At 60.5% G+C, this 21,309-nt stretch overlaps 2 protein-coding genes across 3 annotated transcripts; both read left to right on the forward strand.

Moving 5' to 3' along the window:
* The first annotated feature begins 2,657 nt into the window (after positions 1–2,657).
* On the forward strand, positions 2,658–4,957 carry ASPDH (aspartate dehydrogenase domain containing). The gene is made up of 7 exons (XM_065899528.1): positions 2,658–2,750; positions 3,111–3,255; positions 3,514–3,598; positions 3,691–3,840; positions 3,923–4,143; positions 4,213–4,367; positions 4,781–4,957. The coding sequence occupies exons 1-7, from the start codon at positions 2,696–2,698 to the stop codon at positions 4,822–4,824; spliced, it is 855 nt and encodes a 284-aa protein (XP_065755600.1). The 5' UTR covers positions 2,658–2,695; the 3' UTR covers positions 4,825–4,957.
* Positions 4,958–5,406: 449 nt separating this feature from the next.
* Positions 5,407–9,222, forward strand: JOSD2 (Josephin domain containing 2). 2 transcript variants are annotated; one of them, XM_065899109.1, is made up of 5 exons: positions 5,407–5,446; positions 6,066–6,225; positions 7,775–7,900; positions 8,826–9,020; positions 9,123–9,222. In XM_065899109.1, the coding sequence occupies exons 2-5, from the start codon at positions 6,080–6,082 to the stop codon at positions 9,220–9,222; spliced, it is 567 nt and encodes a 188-aa protein (XP_065755181.1). In that variant the 5' UTR covers positions 5,407–5,446; positions 6,066–6,079. The 2 variants fall into 2 exon arrangements, with proteins under 2 accessions (XP_065755181.1, XP_065755180.1); XM_065899108.1 differs by lacking the exons at positions 5,407–5,446; positions 7,775–7,900 and having other exon boundaries at positions 6,080–6,225.
* Positions 9,223–21,309: the final 12,087 nt, after the last annotated feature.

The raw sequence follows: 21,309 nt of genomic DNA on the forward strand, positions 1-21,309 counted from the left end.
ACGCCTGGCATTTGTGTTTATTCTGCCTGCACCCCTTTTGAGGCATGTACTGGGGTCCTCTCCCCCAACCTCCCACCTAACAGCAGAAACCTAGGGGGCCTGGGGCTTCCCTGGTGGCGCGGTGGTTGAGGGTCCGCCTGCCGATGCAGGGGACACGGGTTCGTGCCCCGGTCCAGGAGGATCCCACGTGCCGCGGAGCGGCGGGGCCCGTGAGCCATGGCCGCTGGGCCTGCGCGTCCGGAGCCTATGCTCCGCAGCGGGAGAGGCCACAGCAGTGAGAGGCCGCATACCGCAAAGAAAAAAAAAAAAAAAGAAAAGAAACCTAGGGGTCTTATCTCCTGGGGCTGTCGTTACAAGGTACCACAGACTGGGTGGCTCAGAACGACAGAATTTAGTGTCTCAGTTCTAGAGTCCAAGGTCAAGGTGTGGGCAGGGCCGTGCTCCCTCTAGAACCTGTTGGGGAAGGTCCTTCTCTGCCTCTTCCAGCTTCTGGTCGCCTCAGATGTACCTTGACTGGTGGCAGTGTCACCCCAGTCTCCACAGCACCTTCCCTGTGTGCATGTGTGTCTCTGTGTCCAGATTTCCCCTCTTTATAAGTCATTGGATTGGGAACCACCCTACTCCAGACAACCTCATCCTGGTCATCTGCAAAGACCCTATTTCCAAATAAGGTCACATTCACAGGTCGTGGAGGGGAGGACGCAATTCATCCCATCTCAGAGCCAAACCAGAGGAGTGAGCTGGGGGGAGGGGTGCGCCAGCGGGGCCAGCGGAGCAGGAGGGGGCTGAACTTTCGTCTTGTTAACTCAGCAGCAGGAGGCAGAGCCCTCGGAGAGACGAAGGCCAGCGAGTGGGAGCAAATACCAGCGATCGGCTAGGCCACTGCGCAGGTGCTGGTACGGCTGGGGCAGCCCAAAGTACCAGCGTTGCCGCCTCCAGAGCGCCAGGTCCCCGCCCCAGGGCCGCCGTTTCTCGCTGTCCAGACAGACAGAGGCCAGTGGAAGCAGGATGAGGCACTGCTCTGGGCAGACACAGCTGCGGACACACAGGGCTGGGCCCCCGGGAGCAGCTCTCGTCTCAGCCCCATTCTCCCCTCGGCCCAGACTGGCCCGCGTACAGGGCAGGCCTGGCGCATGCGCAGGACGGCCAGACCCTGTGGAGTCCACTGAGGGTGGAGCGGGCAGGAAGCCCCCACGACCCCACCGGGGCCCTGTGTCCTCTGAGAGGGCCTGGACCGGGTCCGTGCGCCTGGCCCTGCGCCTCCTCCCTGCCTGTTTCTGCCCCACAGCATCTTATCTCCCCCCACCGCCCCCATCTGGAGCTCTTAAAGCAGATTCTTGCCTTATCACCCGTGGCAGCTCCCTCTGCCGCGACGTGTCTGGGGTCCCTGGCCCTATCTGTCTGGCTTGTCTGCTTGGGACTCTCCTCTAGTGCGACGCCTGGCTCCCCCTCGCTCCCGCTCTCATGCTCTCTTTCTCTCTCGTCCTCTTTCAGGGCCCCCAGATCCTGGTTGCCATGGTATCACTGCAGCGGGTACCAGGTGGTGGTGGGGGGCAGGGAGCCGACACTGCCGCAGTCTCCGCCATTTCCGATGCCAGGCACCCGCGAGGCGCCGTGGCTGGGGCTCATTGGGGGGGCACTCGGCGCCTCCACAGGCCTCGCAGGCTTCTCCTTGGCCATGGGAGGTGGGGAGAGCGGAGGGATGGGCATGGGAGTGAGAATATAAGGGGGCGAAAGAGGGGTGGCTGGTGGCATCGTGGCCGGGGGAGGGGAGGATAAAAGGTGAGAAGGCAAGGTGAACAGAAGTATGATCAGGCTGGAGGGAGGGAGGTTCGAGGAGGGGCCGGGGGAAGGGACCCCTCCATGGGAGCTGGTGGGGTTGGGGGCCCACTGAGGCTAGGATGAGCCGAACTCCAGCTCCTGCAGTCTTGTGGGGAGAGGGTCATGACCAGGCCAGGCCTCCCTCGGACCTTGGGGAAGATGAGGGCCTGGCTGGAGACAGAATGGCAGCCAGCCCAGAGGAGGCAAGGGCGGCAGCTGGAGGGATGGAGATGCGGGAAAAGGTGGAGAGACAGCGATGGGAGTGAGAGAGATCTGAGATGGAGACAGAACCAAGGGAGGAAAACACTGGAGGAGGAATGCTGACAAACACGGGTGCCAAGGCACGGGGGGGGGGGGGGGGGGGGGACGGGGCGGGGAGCGGCCGCAGGGTAGGGATTGGAAACACAGGAGCAAGGGGACAGACAGAGCCCAGAGTCCCCCGTCACCATCTCCTCTCTCTTGCTCCCAACCCTGTCTACCCCAACCCAAGCAGGATGCAGTTTCCATGACAACCTGGCCGGCCAGAAAGGGGGGCAGGGGACTGCAGAGGAAATTTTCCACATCAGCAGGAAGAGGATGTGATGCAGAGAAGGAATGGGCTGGATACATGGGGGGGGGGGGCGCCACACAGGGCCCTGGAACCCCAAAATATCTCGCCCACTGCCTCCCAGGATTCTCATCCTGCCCCCAGGTGGCGCCCCCCACACCCCCATCTCTGGGCCATAGCGGGGGAGGGGGAGGGTTCCAGAGAGGCTCAAGGGTCAAATGTCCAAAGTTCAGCCGCTGCCCAAACCTCGTGTGTGGGGTGAGGTGGGGGGATGGGAGGCAGCAAGCAGCTGCGGAGCTCTGACCGCAGGCCACCAAATCCAAGGGCATGGCTCTCAACACGGTCCCGAGGAAGGTGGGGATACTGGGCTACGGCCGCCTCGGTGAGTCCTTGACTGTCTGGGGCTTCTTCCCCAGGCCCCTTTCTAGAGCCTCAAAAGCCCCTGTCCTCCACAAACATACTTTTCTTCTGTGTCTTTATCTGTGGCTTGGCTGCCTCTGGCTGCCTAAGTGTCTTCCACTTCTCACCGCGTGGCTCCAGCCCCCTCGGGATCTCCGTCCTCCCCTTTCTGAGTCTCTGCCCCCCACCTAAGTTTTTGTGTCCCCCGACTCTGGGTCAATGAACTCCCTCCCTCACCTCTGTCATTCCCTCTCCGGGCCTCTGTCCCCCCCTCTCCAGGTCTCCGTCCCCCTCTCTCTGGGTCTCTGTGCCCCTCTCTCTGAGTCTCTTTCCCTCTCCCCAGGACAGTCCCTGGTCTCCCACTTGCTGACTCAGGGACCAGAACTGGGCCTAGAACTTGTTTTTGTCTGGAATCGTGACCCAGGACGAATGGCGGGGAGTGTGCCCCCTACCCTTCAGCTCCAGAACCTTGCTGCCCTTGGGGAGAGGTCAGTGACCTCGCTGTGAGAGAATGGGACTCTCTGAAGCTCCTGTTCTGGCCTCCCTTAGGTGCTGTGTGCTCTCATGTGATTCCCTTACCCTCTCTGGACCTTGGTTCACCCAAATGTGAAATAGCACAAGCCTCTGTCTTATTTCCCTTCCCAGGCCAGGGCGAAGAGTGACAGGCCTCCATAGACTCTGGGAATCTGGGGAGGGGAGGTCTAATACCTCTTCAAGGTCCTCGCTGCCTCTCTCCCCTCTCCCAGGCACCCTGACCTTGTGGTGGAAGTGGCCCATCCCAAAATAATCCACGAATCTGGGGCAGAAATCCTGCGCTATGCCAATCTCCTGGTGAGCTCTGTGTCTTCCGCCTTGGCACCACCCCGCCCTAAAGTAGGATCCATCTCCTGACCTCAGCCCCTCCCTACCTTCATCTGCCCCAGGTGGGATCCCCCTCAGCCCTGGCTGACCAGGCCACAGAGCGGCAGCTCCTGGAGGCCTCGCATTGCTGGGGCCACGCTGTGTTCGTGGCCCGGGGGGCCCTCTGGGGCACTGAGGACATCGCCAGATTGGACGAAGCCGGGGGCCTCCAGGTGAGGGCCTGCTGGGCTCCCTGGGAACCGGAGGGGGCCAACAGAGACCCCCAGTCCCCCCGACTCTGGCTCTCACTTCCAGAGCCTCCGTGTCACCATGGCCACACACCCTGATGGCTTCCGGCTTGAGGGACCCCTGGCTACGGCGCACAGCACTGGGCCTCGCACTGTGCTCTATGAAGGCCCTGTCCGCGGGCTCTGCCCCCTTGCCCCCCGAAACTCCAATACCATGGCTGCCGCTGCCCTGGCCGCCCCCAGCCTGGGCTTCGACCGTGTGATCGGAGTGCTTGTGGCCGATTTCAGGTGAGCGAAGCTGAGCGGGGGTCTGGGCTGGGGCCAGGCCAGCCGGACTGACCACCCTGCTTGCCCCAGCCTCAAGGACATGCATGTGGTGGATGTGGAGCTGAGCGGACCCCCGGGCCCCAAAGGCCGAAGCTTTGCTGTGCACACCCACAGAGAGAACCCCAGCGAGCCAGGCGCTGTCACCGGTTCTGCCACCATCACCACCTTCTGGCGCAGCCTCCTGGGTGCGGCCATGCTCCTCCCCGGCGCTCCTCTCCCCAAGCCCTGGGCTCTTGTGCTCTGCAGAGCTTGGGTCTCAGGCTCTCTGAGCCTGCAGTTCTGATTCTGTCTCTCTCGATTGATCTTTATTCCTTGGTCTCCTTAACCTTCTACTACACGACGCTGAATCTTTATAGATCTCTATCTCTGTCCCAGTCTCCTCTCTCCGAGCCTCTGTGTCCCCCTCTGTCTGGGCCTCTAGCATGTGAGTCTCTGTCTACCCCCCAGGTCTCTGTCCCTCTATCTCTGGAATGTGGTGCCTCTCTCTGGGTCTCAGTCCCTCCCTCTAGGTCTCCACCTTGGTCTGTCCCTTCTTCCAAGTGTCTGTCACTCCTTATCTCTCTGTCTCAGCCTTTCATTCCCCGTATCTCCTCCGCAGGCTGTTGCCACGTGCCCTCCAAGCCGGGGATCCATCTCTGCTAAGAAGCCTTCTCCTTCCCAAGAGAACATCCTCATCTCATTATTTACCTCCCACTCCCACCGCCACCGTCCGGCTGCTGCCTCAGTATCCCCAGACCTCCCTCCTGTCTCAGTAAATATTGGAGACTCTTCTCCCTGCATAGTCTGGTGTCTGATCACTTGTTTCCCTTCTGTGACGTCACGCTTTGTCTTCACACTAGGCATGATGTCATCACAGGGAGCGGGCATACAGAGTAGCAACACCCCTGGAAGCTATCGGGAGAGCCTATTCACTACATTTCCCATAATCCTTCGAGTAGCAGGGGGCGTGGAAGTGTGCGAAGGAGAGGGTCGCCTCAGGGCACATTTCCGGGACTCACCGCGGGCGCCGACGGAAGTTGTAGTCCCGCGTTCTCGGGGGCGACAGCGAACTTCCGGGCCACGCCGCCCGGGCGTTCCGTGCGGAGCAAGAGCTCTCGCGAGGGTCGCCGGAAGTCGTAGTCCGGCTCGCGGGGGCCGCCGGGAGCTGTAGTCCGTCCCTCCTGCCCAGTCACCGCGGTGCTGCCCGCCCTGTTCTCGGAGGCCAGAGCCGCCGGCCAGGGGGATGCAGGAGCCCCCGGTTCGGGGGAACAGAGAGGCAGGCGGGGTGAGGGTCGTTGCTAGGCAACGGGCTAGCGCCACGGTTGGGGTACGGGTCGGGGAGAGCGCTCTGTTACTCGGTGTCCGGGGAGGGGGCCCTGTTGCCAGGTGACAGGAGGAGAGAACTGTTGGTTAGTGACAGGGGAGGGGAGTCTTCTGTTGCTAGGCGACCAGAAGAGACCCTGTTACCTAGAGACAGGGGAGGAGCCTTCCTCTATTGCTTCCTCTAAGTAACCTGAGGAGAGACTGGTTACCTAGTGGCGGGGGGGGGGGGGGGGGGGGGGGTCCTCTGCTGCTAGGTAACCAGAGAGGAAGCCTGTTACCTAGGGACAGGGGAGGGGGGTTCTCTGTTGCTAGGTGACCACCATAGGGGACCCTTTCACTTAGGGATGTGGTGGGGGTGGTCCTCTGTTGCTAAGTGAGCAGAAGAGAGAGCTTTTTTCCTAGAAATAGGGGATGGAGGTACTCTGTTGCCAGGAGAGCGCCAGGAAAGCAGTCAGTGGCCCGGCGGCCGCTCAGGCTGCCTGAGCCCCCACTCAATGACGGTGCCCCCAGGGCCTGCTGGCAGGTTCGGCTTCCTGATCCCAGGGCCGAGTACCTTTTCCCCCACCCTCACCCCCAAGCAGGAGCCGAGCACGGCATGTCCCAGGCCCCAGGAGCTCAGCCAAGCCCGCCCTCCGTTTACCACGAACGGCAACGCCTGGAGCTCTGTGCCGTCCACGCCCTCAACAACGTCCTGCAGCAGCAGCTCTTCAGCCAGGAGGCTGCCGATGAGATCTGCAAGAGGTGACCATCACCCACCCCAACCCCTGGAGAAGCAGGGCTCACAGAGGTGGGGCAACCCACCTGGGTCTCAGCAAGGCAGGGGCAGAGCCCCGGGGCTTTCTGCTGCCCCATCCCCTGCCTGGGCTGGACTCTGGGACTCAGAGATTGAGAGTGCCTCCTACGCCTGTTCACCCCTCTCGCCTCAGCCCCAGATCAGGCCACATCCTTTTATGTGGGCCCTCATCCCCCACTCTCCTCTGGCCTCCCAGCTTCCGGTTTATCTCGTTCAGTCCAGGCTACATAGAGCTCCCGCGGTGACCCTGCCCCTCCCCTGCTCCCAGTGCTCCCGTGGCTCCCCAGCACCCTGGCAGAAGTCCCAAGCTCTGCAGTTTGATAACCAAAACCCTGTGTGCTGTGATCCCCACCCGTCTCTGTCGCTTCGTATCTCACTGCTCCCCTCCAAGCAAGTTCCTCTCCAGTCCCCGAAAGAGCCCCGCCACGGTGCCTCTGGGCCTTTGCACAGGCTATTCTTTCTGCCTGGCACAGCTTTCTCCTCTTGGCAGCCTGGAATGTTCCTCCTCACTCCTCAAGATTTCAAACATCACTCCTTTGTTATCTCTCTGCCGGATCCCCTCCTCTCTGTCCCCACAGCTCTGGCCCCATCATCTCCTAGACCCTCCCCTCAGCCTCCAGTCTCTCCCCTCCAGTCAATTCCCAGCATGATCCTACAACAGAGATGACCCTTTCTCCCCATCTCTTGCTCACGGCCCTCCTGTGCCCGTGCCGCTGCCCCAGCATGCTCAGGCAAAGTCCCAGCCCCTCGGACTGATTATTTTAGAACGTATTCGTCTCCTCTGTCATTTAAAGCAGGGATCAATCAACTCTTTCATGGCAAGGCCATGCTGGAGACCCAGAGATAAGTCCGCTATGAGCCCTGCGCTGAGGGAAGCCAGGGAAACAGATACACAGAAAAAGAATACACGACTTTCCCCTCTCCGACCCCTCCCCCTGCCCTGCCCACCAAAGGCCCAGAGACAGAACAAAGGTGCCATTGTCCAGAGGAGGTAGAGCCCAGAGAGACAAGTGGTGGTGGGGTGGGTCTCCTGGGCTTGGGGACAGCTGGACGAAAGGCTGGGGGTAGCAGCACAGGAGATGTGGTTGGGGACAGGTGGCTACAACGGGTGGGGTGGGCCTGAAGCCAGGAGGCCAGCAGGGGACAGGTCTGCAAGGCCAGGCTGAAGGGCTGGGGCTCTCTCCTGGGGTGACGGGGGTGCCAGGAAGGGCTGGGAGCAGGGGCAGGGCCGAGGCAATGCTGGGTGTAGAAAGAGCCCCCAGGAGGGGGAGGATTGGAAGCTGGGGGAGGGACAGGGCACACATCCTCGAGGCCAGGGCAGAGAGGGTACGGGGACAGGAGCAGGGCTTGGGGCTGATGAGCCACGGGGATTGAGGAGAGGGAAGAGTCCCAAGGCAGGGTGACTCACGGACCCTGGGACTCTTTGGCTTTGTGGGGGAGGGGGAGGCCTTTCCAGAGAACCCCCAACTCAGGAGGCCCTGACCACCTCCCAACCAGGTTGGCCCCAGACTCCCGGCTGAACCCCCATCGCAGCCTCCTGGGCACCGGCAACTATGACGTCAACGTGATCATGGCCGCCCTGCAGGGGCAGGGCCTGGCCGCCGTGTGGTGGGATAGAAGGAGGTGCGACCGAAAGCACTGTGTCCTGTGTGCTGAGCTTGGTACAGTGGGTGCGGTGTGACGGTGGTCAGTGTGGGACAAAGCAGGAGGAGGGAATGGGTGGAAGGTTTGCATGGGTGGATCATGGACGGCTGGCAGACCGAGGGGCTGGGAGGTGGCAGAGGGATGACTCGATGGTCAACGGGATAGGCTGATGGTAACTGGGTAAGTGCATGGTGAATGGGTGGCTGGATGTGCTGGGTAGGTGGTTGGGTGATGGGATGATATGAATGGTTGGGTGGCTGAGTGGCTGAGTAAAGGATGAACAGTTGGTAGGCAGTGGTTACCAGATAGGCGGTTGGGTAGACGAACGGATAAATGGATGGATGCGTGGACGGAAAGGATGAATGAAGCGTTGGGTGGACAGTGGAGAAGCCGCTGGGCTGCTGGCTGGCTGCTGGCTGATTGAATCAGTGGGTGGATGATGACGGGGTGAAGCGTTGATGGGCTGGATGGTGGGTGATTGTTAGATGGCTGGGAGGCCTGGATGGGTGAGTGGGTGGGCAGGTGCTGTATAATGGATGGATAATGGGTAGAATCAGCAGTAGATGTGTCAGGAGCGGATGGGGAATGGGGTGCGTGGTGGAGTTGTTGGGCGCTTGGATGGATGGAGATAGGTGCATAAGGGACGGGTAATGGATGGACAGGCAGATGGTGGATGGTGAGGGGGGTGTTGCCAGGTGGGGGGTGGCTGACTGGGAGGTCTGGGTGGGGAGGGCGAGCAGGTGAGTAGAAGGAAGCAAGGGGTGGGTCGGCGGAAGAGAGTCCCTGGGTGGCTCGGGCAGCCACCGCTGCCACCAGCCTGGGCCCCCCACACCCGGTAACGCTGGGCTGGCGGGCGCCTGCGGAGGCCGGGCCCTGACCGTGGCATCCCTGCCCCGCCATGCAGGCCCCTGTCCCAGCTGGCACTGCCCCGGGTGCTGGGGCTGATCCTGAACCTGCCCTCGCCTGTGTCCCTGGGGCTGCTCTCCCTGCCGCTGCGCCGGCGGCACTGGGTGGCCCTGCGCCAGGTGGACGGCGTCTACTACAACCTGGACTCCAAGCTGCAGGCGCCCGAGGTCCTGGGCAACGAGGATGGTGTCAGGTGAGGAGAGGGGGTGACTCCAGGGCTGGGCGCCAGACACCTCTCCCCGGGGGGCACCCCCAGGCACCCCCCAGGCCTCAGTCTCCTTGTTTCTCCGCCCAGGGCCTTCCTGGCAGCCGCGCTGGCTCAGGGCCTGTGCGAGGTGCTGCTGGTGGTGACCAAGGAGGTGGAGGAGAAGGGCTCCTGGCTGCGGACAGACTGACCCCAAGGAGGAGGGGACCACGGCCGCCCGTGGGCGTGGCCCCCCGCGCATCCACATCCGGTTCCCAGCGCCGGGGGAAGGGCCAGGCCCCGCACCTCCTGGACCCAGCGGAGGTCCCAGCCCCTTCCTCGCATCCCCTCCCCCCCCCCCACATGCCACTGCTGCCTCAATAAACCAGATGGATGATTTGCTCCCAGCCTGGCCTGAGTCTCACTGGGGGCCCCTTTCCTTCAGTTACGCTGGTTTATCAGAGAGACCCAGGCAGGCCTGGCCAGGATCAGAGCTCTCTGCCACCTCCCAGCTTGGTCACTCATCTCTCGGGCCTCAGTTTCCTCATGGTGGTGGGCCCAGGGGAAAACGATGCAAATGCCTGCCCTCTCGAGGCACCTGGGAGAGACCAGGAGTGAACAGAGAGACGCAGTCCAGGGTGTTTAGGGAGATAAGCCCCAAGGAGAAGGAGAGGGTTTACTTCTTGACTCCCAACTCATCTAGCAACTGCAGTCATGGCCCCAAAAGATGTCCAAATCCTCATCCCCGGAACCTGCGAATATGTTCAGATGCGTGGCAAAGGGGAACGGGAACGAAGGTTGCTAATCCGCTGACCTTAAAATCGGGAAATTATCCTGCATTGTCTGAATCGGCCCGATGTAATCCTGAGGGCCATTAGAAGTGAAGCAAGCACGGGACTTCCCTGGTGGTCCAGTGGTTAAGACCCCACTCTTCCACGGCAGGGGGCGTGGGTTCAATCCCTGGTCAACACCACATGCACGGCAGTGCAGCCAAAAAAAAAAAAAAGTGGAGGTTGGAGAGGAGAATCCCAGACATGACTAAGGAAGCAGGTGCTACACGGAGGGAGGCACTTTGAGACAAGAGGGGTCACGGGCCAGGAAACGCAGGCAGCCTCTAGGCTCTAGGAGGTGAAATACACAAGGAAACGGATTCTCCCCCAGGCCCCCAGAAGGAACCAGCCCTGCCCACAGCTTGACTCTAACCCAGTGAGACTCATTTTGGACTTCCGACCTCCAGAAATGTAAGAGAATCAATGTGTGTTGTTATAAGCCACTACCTTTGCTAGAGTAGCCAGGGAAAGGAACACCAGGAAAAGGAACACAGCGTAGAATTCCTCAGGGCAGTGGAAGGTGTTGCTGAGGAGGTGTTTGAGCGAAGACTGGAAGAAGGGAAGGGAGAGAGGCAGGTACGGAGAGGTCTGCAGGAGAAGCATTCCAGGCAGAGAACAGGCAGTGCAAAGGTCCTGAGGCATGCTGGTGTGGCTGGAACTGAGGGAGCAAGGGAGAGAGAGGATGGAGAGGTGACGGAGGGGGAAGATGGTGGCCAGTGGGACTTGAGCAGAGGAAGGACAGACTCCCACTGGGTGTCCTCTCCACAGTCTCCCCTGAGCAGCCCCCATCCTGTCCTGTACCCTTCCCCCAGGGCCCCCTGTCCCTCCGGGTCTGGCCTGTGCAGCTGGATGCTTGCCCTCCTCAGCTCTCGGGCTGGGAGGAAGACACAAGGGGATGGATGTAAAGGCCCCCAGTCCCAGTGGTGGGGTGTTTTAATAGGGGTCCCATGGGACAAGGTGGGGGCCACAGGAAGATGAGGGGTCCTGGCTGAGGGGCGTTCTCCAGGGAGCCAGTGGGAAGGGAGGGAGGGCCCATTCCAGAATTAGAAACAGCCTAGATTGAGACCTGGAATGTTGAGGGAGATGATTTCTCCAGTAGCTATTTGAGGAGGTGATAAAGAGATAAGGGTGGATCCTGGCAGGTCCACAGCCCACAGGGCCTCCAAGAGCAGCTGAGGGGCTGGACCTGGTCCAGGGCAATGGGTAGGGCTGTGAGCAGGGGGGCAGGTCGGTCCTGAGTGCAGAAAGACCCTCTGGGGCCACGTGGGGGAAGGCTGGAGGCTGAGAGGCCCGGGAGGAGGCTGAGGGTCCCAGTGGGAGAGGACGAGTCAGGGCCTGAGTTCAGGACCCTGGGGGCAGAGTGGAGGTGACAAGAGGATCAGGGCAGGCTCTGGGGGTGGGAGACGGGCAGGGGAGGAGGACCCAGTGTCTGGCCCTGGGGCCTGGGGGACAGATGGGACCGAGGGAGGAGGAGTGGGTGTGGGGGACATGCTGAGCTCAGGGGGATGTAAGGAGTGTGACAGGCTGGGTGACATCAGGGGAGGAGGACCAGGGTCAGGGACCCAGGAGATGGCCCCCATCCCCGTCTGTCTTTCTGTCTCTGAGTCCCTGTCTCTTGCTCTCTCTGGGTCTCCCTCTGCATCCATCTCTCGGTTTTTCTCCCCATCTCCTCCAGCTGTCTCTCAGCCTCTGTTTCTTGCAGTTTTAGGGGTCATGGGCCTAAGACTGTGAGGGAGGAACATGGGCAAAAGAGGGGCCCCCCACTAGGTGGCAGGCAGATATGGGGGACCTGGAGGCACAGGGAGGCCATGGGCAGGGAGAGGCAGGCAGGGCCCAGCTGGGGGCATCTCCCCGGGCCCGCCTCAGGCTGTGCTCCACCCAGACAGTAAATTCTGAGAGGGACACAAGAAAGAAGGCAGGAGCAGGTGCCGGCAGGACATGCTGACCCGTGGTGATGGGGGCACTTGGGCTTGGCGGGCTCTGGTTCCCAAGACCTCAGAGGTCAAAGGGCAACTTGTAAAGTGAAAAGTCAAGCAGCACGTGAGGGGAAACTGCTGGGGTCCCGGGACACCCCAACTCAGGGGTGCCCCCAACACCCGCCCAGTCTCTGACTCCCTCTGTCCCTCCCTTTGGGTCCCTCTCTTGGGCTCTCTTTCTGGGTGTTTCTGTCTCTCCGTGTCGCTCTCAGCTTCTGGGGCCCCCTCCTGCCCCCTGTGCCTGTCGCCTGTCCCATCTGGTCCCAGACAGCCTGGCGGGGCTCCCTGAGTGTTTCTATTCCTGGGCCTGAGTGACCTCCCCAGGTGCCTTCTCAGTGGTGGCCTAATATGGTCAGAGCGGGAGCCCAGAGGGCAAGGGTGGGACCTGGGAAGGGGGCGTGGGGGTCCCTGCAGCCTCCCTCCTCCTGCTCCCAGCTCCCCCCCAGGCGCTAACCCCTCCTGCTCTGCAGGCTGGGCCAGCGCATGGATTGAGCGCTTACTGTTTGCCCCTTATGGTGGGTGCAGACAGGCCCATGCAGCCTTGAAAGCCCCCACCTGCTGGGGCCACCTCACTTCTCACAAGCCTGAGTCAGGCTGTCCCTTGTCCCAGGGTGCCCAGCCAGGCTGGTCCCAGAGCATCGGTTGGCGGGGGCTCCTGGGGATCCCGTTTCCCTTTGGGGGCGTCCCACGCAGGTCCCCAGGGGCGTCTCTGTGCCCGCCTGGTTGCAGGAGGGAAGGAGGGGGTCCGGTCACGCGGAAGGTGCAGGGGGAGGTGACAGCTGTCCCGTGCTCCCGGGTGCTGACAGCTGAGGCCCAATTTAGCTCTTGGACAGAGCCCGGGGCTAGCCAGATAAGGCAGTGAGGGGTGCAGCCCCGCCCCCAGGGCACCCCTTAAATCACCGGGTCGGGCCCTGAGGGGTGGCCGCCAGCGATGCCAGGTGAGAGGGGCCGCGCTCCTTCCTGACTCCCCGCGTCCCGCCTGCACAGCGCTGCCCCTCTCTCTCCGACTTTCCCGTGTGTCTCTCTCTCTCTTCCTCTCGTCTCTCCATCTGTCTTTCTGTCTCTTCCGATCTCCGACCCTCCCGCTCTCCATTTCTCCCCATCCTGTTCCTAACTCTGCCTCTGTCCTTCTTTCTCTGTCTCTCTTGCCCCATCCTCTCTCGTCTCTGTCTTCCCATGTCTATCTAATCTCTCTTCATCTCTTTCTGTGTATCTCTCCTCTTTCCATTTGTTTGTCTGTCTCTGTCTCCCCATCTCTGACCCTTCCGCCCCGTCACTCTCCCTTCTTCCCTGTGTGTGTGTGTGTGTGTGTGTGTGTGTGTGTGTGTGTCTGTCTGTCTGTCTCTCTCCTCACTTCTCTCTTGGTCTCTCAGTCGCTCCCTGTCTCTGTCTCTCTGCCTCTCCCAGACTTTCTCTCCCTGTCACTCTCCCTTCTTCCGTGTGTGTGTGTGTGTGTGTGTGTGTGTGTGTGTGTGTGTCTGTCTCTCTCCTCACTTCTCTCTTGGTCTCTCTCAGTCGCTCCCTGTCTCTGTCTCTCTGCCTCTCCCAGACTTTCTCTCCCTGTCACTCTCCCTTCTTCCGTGTGTGTGTGTGTGTGTGTGTGTGTGTGTGTGTGTGTGTGTGTGTCTGTCTGTATGTCTGTCTCTCTCCTCACTTCTCTCTTGGTCTCTCTCAGTCGCTCCCTGTCTCTGTCTCTCTGCCTCTCCCAGAGTTTCTCTCCCCGTCTCTCTCTGACCCTACCTCTCCATCGCCCCGGATGGAGGCCGCCTGGGGCCTCTGCTGCGGTTTCTGCTGAATAAAGCTGTTTCTGTCCTCACCTCTCCGCTCCTCTCGCCTCTTTTCCTTTCTTACTCCTCTGCCTCTGAGCTCAGCACCCCCGCCCTGAACCCGGGTAGGTGGAGGTCGGGAACCCGGGGCTGGGGTCGGGGTCGGGGTTCCTCCCTGCCAGAGACTGCAAGAAACAGAGGCTGAGAGACAGCTGGAGGAGATGGGGAGAAAAACCGAGAGATGGATGCAGAGGGAGACCCAGAGAGAGCAAGAGACAGGGACTCAGAGACAGAAAGACAGACGGGGATGGGGGCCATAGACTCAGAGATGGGAGAGCCAGTGGGACAGCAGGACCTAGATACGCGGAGAAACACAGAGAGTGAGACAGGGCGACATCTCCATCTCAGAGACAGGGAGATGCGGAGACACGGAGAGAGACTGGGAGGTCGAGAGACAGAGATTAGACGGTGCCCCGCATCCCCCCAGACACGGCAGACTGGTCTGGGCAGCCCCCTCCCCCACCCGCCAGGCGGTGCCAGGCCCCAGACAACGGGCCCTTGTCCTGACAGGGCCTTGACTCTGTCGGGGCAGCTGGGGGCTGGGCTGGCTGGGCCCCGGTGTTGGGGGGGAGGTGCGGCCACCAGAAGCCTGGCCTTGGCCTCCACCCTCAGACTCTCCCTCCTCCCTCGACCTCCTCCTTCCAGCCTCCCTCTGGGGTCTCTGCCCACTCCCAGCCTGCTTTCTGCTCTGCCGGGGAAGGGGACAGGCATTTACGGAGCACCTGCTGGATGTACCTGAAATGCCTCCGGCCCCTCCTGACACCCTCTTGTCTCCCCTGTCCCTTCCTCTGTGCCCTCTGCTTGTTCTTCCTGGGCTTCTGGCTCCCTTCTTTGGAAAAGATGGGCATTTATTAAGTTCCTAGTGCTTGCCAGGCAATTTCCATACACTGTCTCTGCACCTTATACTCTTTTTGCTCTCCTGTCCCTTCCACCCCGTTTCCTTTCCCTTCTTCCTGATCTGCCTGGTCTCTCCTGCAAGGAAATGGGCATTTATTGAGCACCTACTGTGTGCTAGGGAATTTACAAACCCTGTCTCCTCTCTTATTATATACACCCTTTTCTCCCCCAATTCTTTTCTTCCTTCTCTATTCATTTCCTCTCCTTTCTGACTCTGTTCCCTCCTAGGGGAGGGAATGAACATATATTGAGGACCTACTGTGTGCCAGGCAGTTTACACACCATCTCGCCCTTCCTCACATCGTTTCCCTTCCCTGTCTGTTCTCTGTCCTCTCCTTGTCGTTCTGGGCTCTCTGCTCTCTGCCAAGGCAAGGAACACATTTATTGAGTGCCTATGGTATACCAAGCAATTGCTTGTGCTTTCTCTATTCTCCTCTCACCCTCTCATCTCCACTGACCCGTGGTTTCTGCTGTCCTCTGCTTCTTTCTGCTCTCTGCCAGGAGAGGAACTGGGCATTTATAGAGCACCTATTGTGTGCCTGGTAATTTCCTTCCACTCCCCCTCGCCCTCGATTCTCCCTGTTCCTTCATCTCTGACTTCTTATTTTCTGCTGTCTCTCCTTTCTTGGGGGAAGAAAACAAGCAATTATGGAGCACCTATTGTATGCCAGGCAATTTACACCCCACCTCATCTTCTCTTGCCTCTTTCTCCCTGCCCCGCTCATTCTGCCAGCTTCTCCCTTCCTGTGTTTTCTGGGCCTTCCTCGGGGAAGGGAACAAGCATTAACTGAGCACCTCTGTGTGCCCCATGATTTGCCGGAACGGCCTCCTCTGACATCACCTCCTCCCTTCTGCTCCACCCTATTGCCTCCTCGGCCAACCTTCCTCTCACCAGTGTCTTCCTCTTCCTCTTGTTTGCCTTCTCTTCCAAGGAAGACAGTGTGCATTCATTGAGCACCTCCTGTGTGCCTCACCCACACACTCGCATGGTCTCTTTCTCATTTCCTCTCTTCTCCCTGGTTCCTGCTCTCCTCCAGCTTCTCCCCTTCCTCTCTGCCCTGTCAGCTCTCTCCTGGGGGAGGAACTAGGCATGTACTGAGTGCCTGCTGTGTGCTACTCCTATCAGCTGTCTGTCTGTCCCGGCTTGCCCCATAGGGCCTGCGCTCCCTTCTCTCTCCCTCTCTGCTTGCTTTCCTCCTCCTGGCTGCCTCCTCTGCTCGCTGCTAGGAAGGGGGACAGGCATTTATTAAGTGCCTATTGTATGCCCACTGCTTTACCTACACTGTCTCCTTCCAGCACAGCTTCTCCTGTTCCTTCTCTCTGCTGGCGTTTCCCCTCCCCGCTCCTTTTCTTCCTGTCTTCTTTCTCCCGGGAAGAGAACCAACACTGAAGAGCACCAACCGTACGCCTAGCTATTTCCACCCCTGGCCCTCCCTCCTTTGGCTGTCTTTCCTCCCGTTTCTCCTCTGTGGTGGTTTCTTCACTTCCTTTCTGACTTGGCTCCTCTCTCCTGACGAAGGGAATGAATGGGCATTGATTGAGCACCAGCTGTGTGCCAGGCTCTTCACAAGCCCAGCGTCCCCTCCTCACACTCTCTCCCTCTCCCATTCCCTTCCTCTCTACCGCCTCTTCTCTCCCTTCCTGCTCTCCGCGTCCTCCACCAGGAAAGGGTAGGGGCACTAATTAAGCACCAACTGCGTGCTGGGCAGCTCACACGGGCTGCTGCCTCTCCTCACACCCTGTGTTCTCCCCTGCCCCCTCCTCTTCCTTCTCTGCAGCGGAAGCTCTCAATTTTTCCAGAAGGAAGGGATGTAGGCAGCGACCTCAGCCACCACGGCTGTAGAAAGGGCCCATCATCTTCACCTCATGGTGCTGGGCACCGCGAGCTGATGACCGACTGGGGCTCCATTTGGATTTCCTCTTTGGGGAAAAAAAAATGTGGGTCACAATAGCCACTCCCTAGGGCGGGGGAGGGAGGGGTGACTGAAGGAGACCAGGAGAGAAAGTAGGATAGACAGTGCTAGAACATGCCCACGGGAGGGAGGAGGGGGCGCTCATTCTGCTTCTGGTCGTTGAGTCCTGACTTGTCGCCCTCGTGGCCCCCTCCCTCACCTCCCTGCGCGCTCTGCTCCGCCCCCGCCCCCGAGAAGCAGCTGAGGAAACTGAGGCTCAGGCGGGGGGTGGGGGGGGGAGAATCGCCCGCCACTTGGCCCCCTCTCTCCCCCATTCTCTGGATCTCCCTCCGATTCCCAATCTCTCTCTCTCACTAGCTCTTTCTCCCCTCCCTCCCATTTTCTGGACCTCGTTCTCTCCGCACCTCTCGCTCCATCTTTTCTCTCTTTCTCTCCTGCCCCTGTCTCTCACACACTTCCTCTGCCTCTGCCCCAACCGTTTCTCTTGACACACGCATCGTCCTGCCGGAAAGGACTTCCCTCAGTGTTGCCTTTGCTTCGCGCACACCTAGATCAGGTCCTTTTCATTCTTTCTTCCTGCAGTCGCTCCTCCTCTTCCCCCTCCTCCTCCCACTTCCTCCTCCCCCTTCTGATCTGTCTCGACCTTCTGTCCATTTGTCCGTCTCTCCACAGCCACCCGCTCACAGGTTTCCTTCCTCTCACCCTTGTCTTTCACCCTGATCCTCAGTTTCTTCCTCTTTAATTCACGCACCCCCACGCTCCGCCCCACCCCACTTCTCTTCCTTAAACCGCGCTCCTATCCGTCCTTTACACCTTCCTCCGCCGCAGCCCCAGCTCGACTCCCCTGCTCTGTCACTCTCAGCCTTTCTGGAAGCCCTTCTGCTTTTCCTTCTGCCCTTGCCCCGCCCCCCGCTCCTGGCGCCCACCCCGTCCATCCTTCTACCCCCGATGGGATGGGGTGCGGAGTCCCCAGCCCTGGGCTTCCCGCTCTGGGCTCTCGGGTTAGCCCTCCGCTCCCCCTTCCTCGGCTGCTGCGGTGTCTCCTCTCTCTACCCTTGTCCCCTTCGCCTCGTCCCTATTCCTCACGTTTACCTCTCACACCAGCCTCTCCTGCTCCTCCCATGTCCCCCACAGGGGCTCCTATTTCCTTCCCTTCCTAGCCTCGCTCTCACTCAGTTTTCCTTGTATCTTCTTTCCATTGGCTTTTTACTCCTGACTCTCTCCTCCGCCGTCTACCCCCCCCTCCCCGCCTCTCTCCCGGCGCTGCCCTTCCTACCACCCTGTCCTTGTGCCCTCCCTTCCCTGGCGTGAGGGGCCAACCGCCCCCTCAGCCCTCACCGCATGCCTCGTCTCCGTCTCTCATGGTCTCTTTCTCCCACACCTGCTCCCATACACCTGGGGTTTGCAGCGTCTCCCCTCCCCGCTCTCCCTGCCCCCGTCCCCCGTCCCTGTCCCGTCCTTGCTCGACTCCCACAGCTGGGGAGGCCCGTGCGGTAACCAACGGGGGCGGGACGGCTGCGTCCCCGCGCTGGTGGTATTTTTATCCTGTCTCGGAACAGACGGTCCTGTGATTAATGTTTCACAGCTTACGGAATTCATTTCATGTTCTGCCAGGTCCTGGGACCATCAGCTGCACGTTTCTGCCGCCTGCAGCTCATCGTTAACTGGGACACGGGGACACTGTCCCGTGACTTAGCGCGTTATCACTCGAGAGGGGGCAAACCTTCCCTTCCCTCCTCTCTGTCTCCCTCAGTTTCTCCCTCTCTCCCCGCTTCTCCTTTCTGAGCCCCACTCCTTCTCTCCCCCCTTCTCCTTTCTGAGCCCCATTCACTCTCTTCCCCCTTCTCCTTTCTGAGCCCCATTCCTTCTCTCCCCCTTCTCCTTTCTGAGCCCCATTCACTCTCTTCCCCCTTCTCCTTTCTGAGCCCCACTCCTTCTCTCCCCCTTCTCCTTTCTGAGCCCCACTCCTTCTCTCTCCCCTTCTCCTTTCTGAGCCCCACTCCTTCTCTCCCCCCTTCTCCTTTCTGAGCCCCACTCCTTCTCTCTCCCCTTCTCCTTTCTGAGCCCCATTCACTCTCTTCCCCCTTCTCCTTTCTGAGCCCCACTCCTTCTCTCCCCCTTCTCCTTTCTGAGCCCCACTCCTTCTCTCCCCCCTTCTCCTTTCTGAGCCCCACTCCTCTCCCCCTTCTCCTTTCTGAGCCCCACTCCTTCTCTCTCCCCTTCTCCTTTCTGAGCCCCATTCCTTCTCTCCCCCTTCTCCTTTCTGAGCCCCATTCCTTCTCTCCCCCCTTCTCCTTTCTGAGCCCCACTCCTTCTCTCCCCCCTTCTCCTTTCTGAGCCCCACTCCTTCTCTCCCCCCTTCTCCTTTCTGAGCCCCACTCCTTCTCTCCCCCCTTCTCCTTTCTGAGCCCCACTCCTCTCCCCCCTTCTCCTTTCTGAGCCCCACTCCTTCTCTCCCCCATTCTCCTTTCTGAGCCCCACTCCTTCTCTCCCCCCTTCTCCTTTCTGAGCCCCACTCCTTCTCTCCCCCCTTCTCCTTTCTGAGCCCCACTCCTTCTCTCCCCCCTTCTCCTTTCTGAGCCCCATTCACTCTCTTCCCCCTTCTCCTGAGCCCCACTCCTCTCCCCCCTTCTCCTTTCTGAGCCCCACTCCTTCTCTCCCCCATTCTCCTTTCTGAGCCCCATTCCTTCTCTCCCCCTTCTCCTTTCTGAGCCCCATTCCTTCTCTCCCCCATTCTCCTTTCTGGGCCCCACTCCTTCTCTCCCCCATTCTCCTTTCTGAGCCCCATTCCCTCTCTCCCCACTACTCCTTTCTGAGCCCCACTCCTTCTCTCCCCCATTCTCCTTTCTGAGCCCCATTCCCTCTCTCCCCACTACTCCTTTCTGAGCCCCACTCCTTCTCTCCCCCCTTCTCCTTTCTGAGCCCCATTCCCTCTCTCCTCACTTCTCCTTTCTGAGCCCCACTCCTTCTCTCCCCCATTCTCCTTTCTGAGCCCCACTCCTTCTCTCCCCCTTCTCCTTTCTGAGCCCCATTCCTTCTCTCCCCCATTCTCCTTTCTGAGCCCCACTCCTTCTCTCCCCCATTCTCCTTTCTGAGCCCCATTCCCTCTCTCCCCACTACTCCTTTCTGAGCCCCACTCCTTCTCTCCCCCCTTCTCCTTTCTGAGCCCCACTCCTTCTCTCCCTCTTTATTCACCTGGCTCTTTCCTGTCACACCTCTGGCTTTGTTCTGTTTTCCCTGTCACTCTCTTCCTCCCTCAGTCACCAAATGCCCTCGGGATGGCCGCCCGGGTGTCGAGGAGGGAGACTGTCCTCCGTGGGCCTGGCTGGGGTCTGAAGAGCCACCGCCCACCCCTCCCGGTGCCTCCTGGCCTCGCGCTGCAGCCTAGTCTCGCCTTACTTTCCACTTTTCTCATTTCCTCCGTGTTCCCGGTCCCTTCTAGCCACCGCGTGCCTCCCCGCTGGCCTCCCTCCATCCTCTCCTCAGCCTGGACCTCCCCCCCTCCGCCCCTCCCCTTGGCCTCCAAGAGTGTGTGTGTGTGTGTGACACTGGTGGGACGCCTCTCTCTCCCTTTTCCTCCTCCTCTCTCCCCCCTCCCTCCATCCTTTTCTCTCTCCTTTCCTCCTCTCCCACTCTCTCTGCCTCTCTTTCTGTCTCTCTCCGTGCCGTCTCTCACACCCGTTCTCTCTCTTACACACATATATACACACACTCACTCATTCTCTTCTCATCTTCTTTTTACCGTATCTCCTCCATCCTTTTCTCTCTTCCTCGGTCTCTCCTCCCCTCCCTCTCGGGTCTCCCTGAATCTCTCCCTCTCTCCCCCCCACCCCGGCTCTCTGGGAACCTCCCCAGGGCTCACACCCCTTCTCTCTCCGCTTGTCTCCCGGCTCGTCCCCTCCCTCTCGGGTCTCTCTCCTGAGCGGTTCTCTCCCCCCTTCGCCCCATCTCTTCTCTCCTCCAGCCTCCCTGTCTCCCTCTTTTCTTTCTCCTGCTCCTGTGTCTCTGCCCTTGGCTTTCTCTCCTCTCCTGTCTCCCTTCTACTTTCTCTATCTTGCTTCTCCTCTGCCTCTTTCCTTTTTTCCACTTGCTCCCTTCATCCTCCCCGCTCCAGTTCGCCCCTTTTCTCTCTTTCAAAACCACTTGCCTCTTCCTCTCCTGCTTCCCCCACTCTGGTCTCAATGCCCCCTCCCCCCTCTCCTGCTTCCCCCCCCTCTGGTCTCAATGCCCCTCCCCCCCTCCTGCTTCCCCCCCCCCCCCCCGTCTCAATGCCCCCTCCCCCCTCTCCTGCTCCCCCCCTCTGGTCTCGATGCCCCTCCCCCCTCTCCTGCTCCCCCCCTCTGGTCTCAATGTCCCTCCCCCCTCCTGCTCCCCATCCTCAGGTCTCAATGCCCCTCACCCCTCTCCTGCTTCCCCCCCCTGGTCTCAATGCCCCTCCCCCCTCTCCTGCTTCCCCCCCCTCTGGTCTCAATGCCCCTCACCCCTCTCCTGCTTCCCCCTACTCTGGTCTCAATGCCCCTCACCCCTCTCCTGCTTCCCCCCCCTCCCCCGGCCTCAATGCCCCTCACCCCTCTCCTGCTTCCCCCCCCTCTGGTCTCAATGCCCCTCCCCCCTCTCCTGCTCCGCCCCCCCCTCAATGCCCCTCCCCCCTCTCCTGCTTCCCCCCCTCTGGTCTCAATGCCCCTCCCCCCTCTTCCCTCCGTTTCCTCTTCTGTCTGCTCATCCTCCCGCTCCTCCCCTCTGTGCTCCTGGCCGCCCCGCCTCTTCTCTCCCCTCTCTCTGTTCCTTTCCTCTTTCTTTCCTTCTTTCTTCCTCCTCCTTTCTCTCTCCGACCCTCTCCCTCCCCGTCCCCTCCC

Source organism: Phocoena phocoena, chromosome 20 (assembly GCF_963924675.1).
Source record: "Phocoena phocoena chromosome 20, mPhoPho1.1, whole genome shotgun sequence".
NCBI classification, from domain to species: domain Eukaryota; kingdom Metazoa; phylum Chordata; class Mammalia; order Artiodactyla; family Phocoenidae; genus Phocoena; species Phocoena phocoena.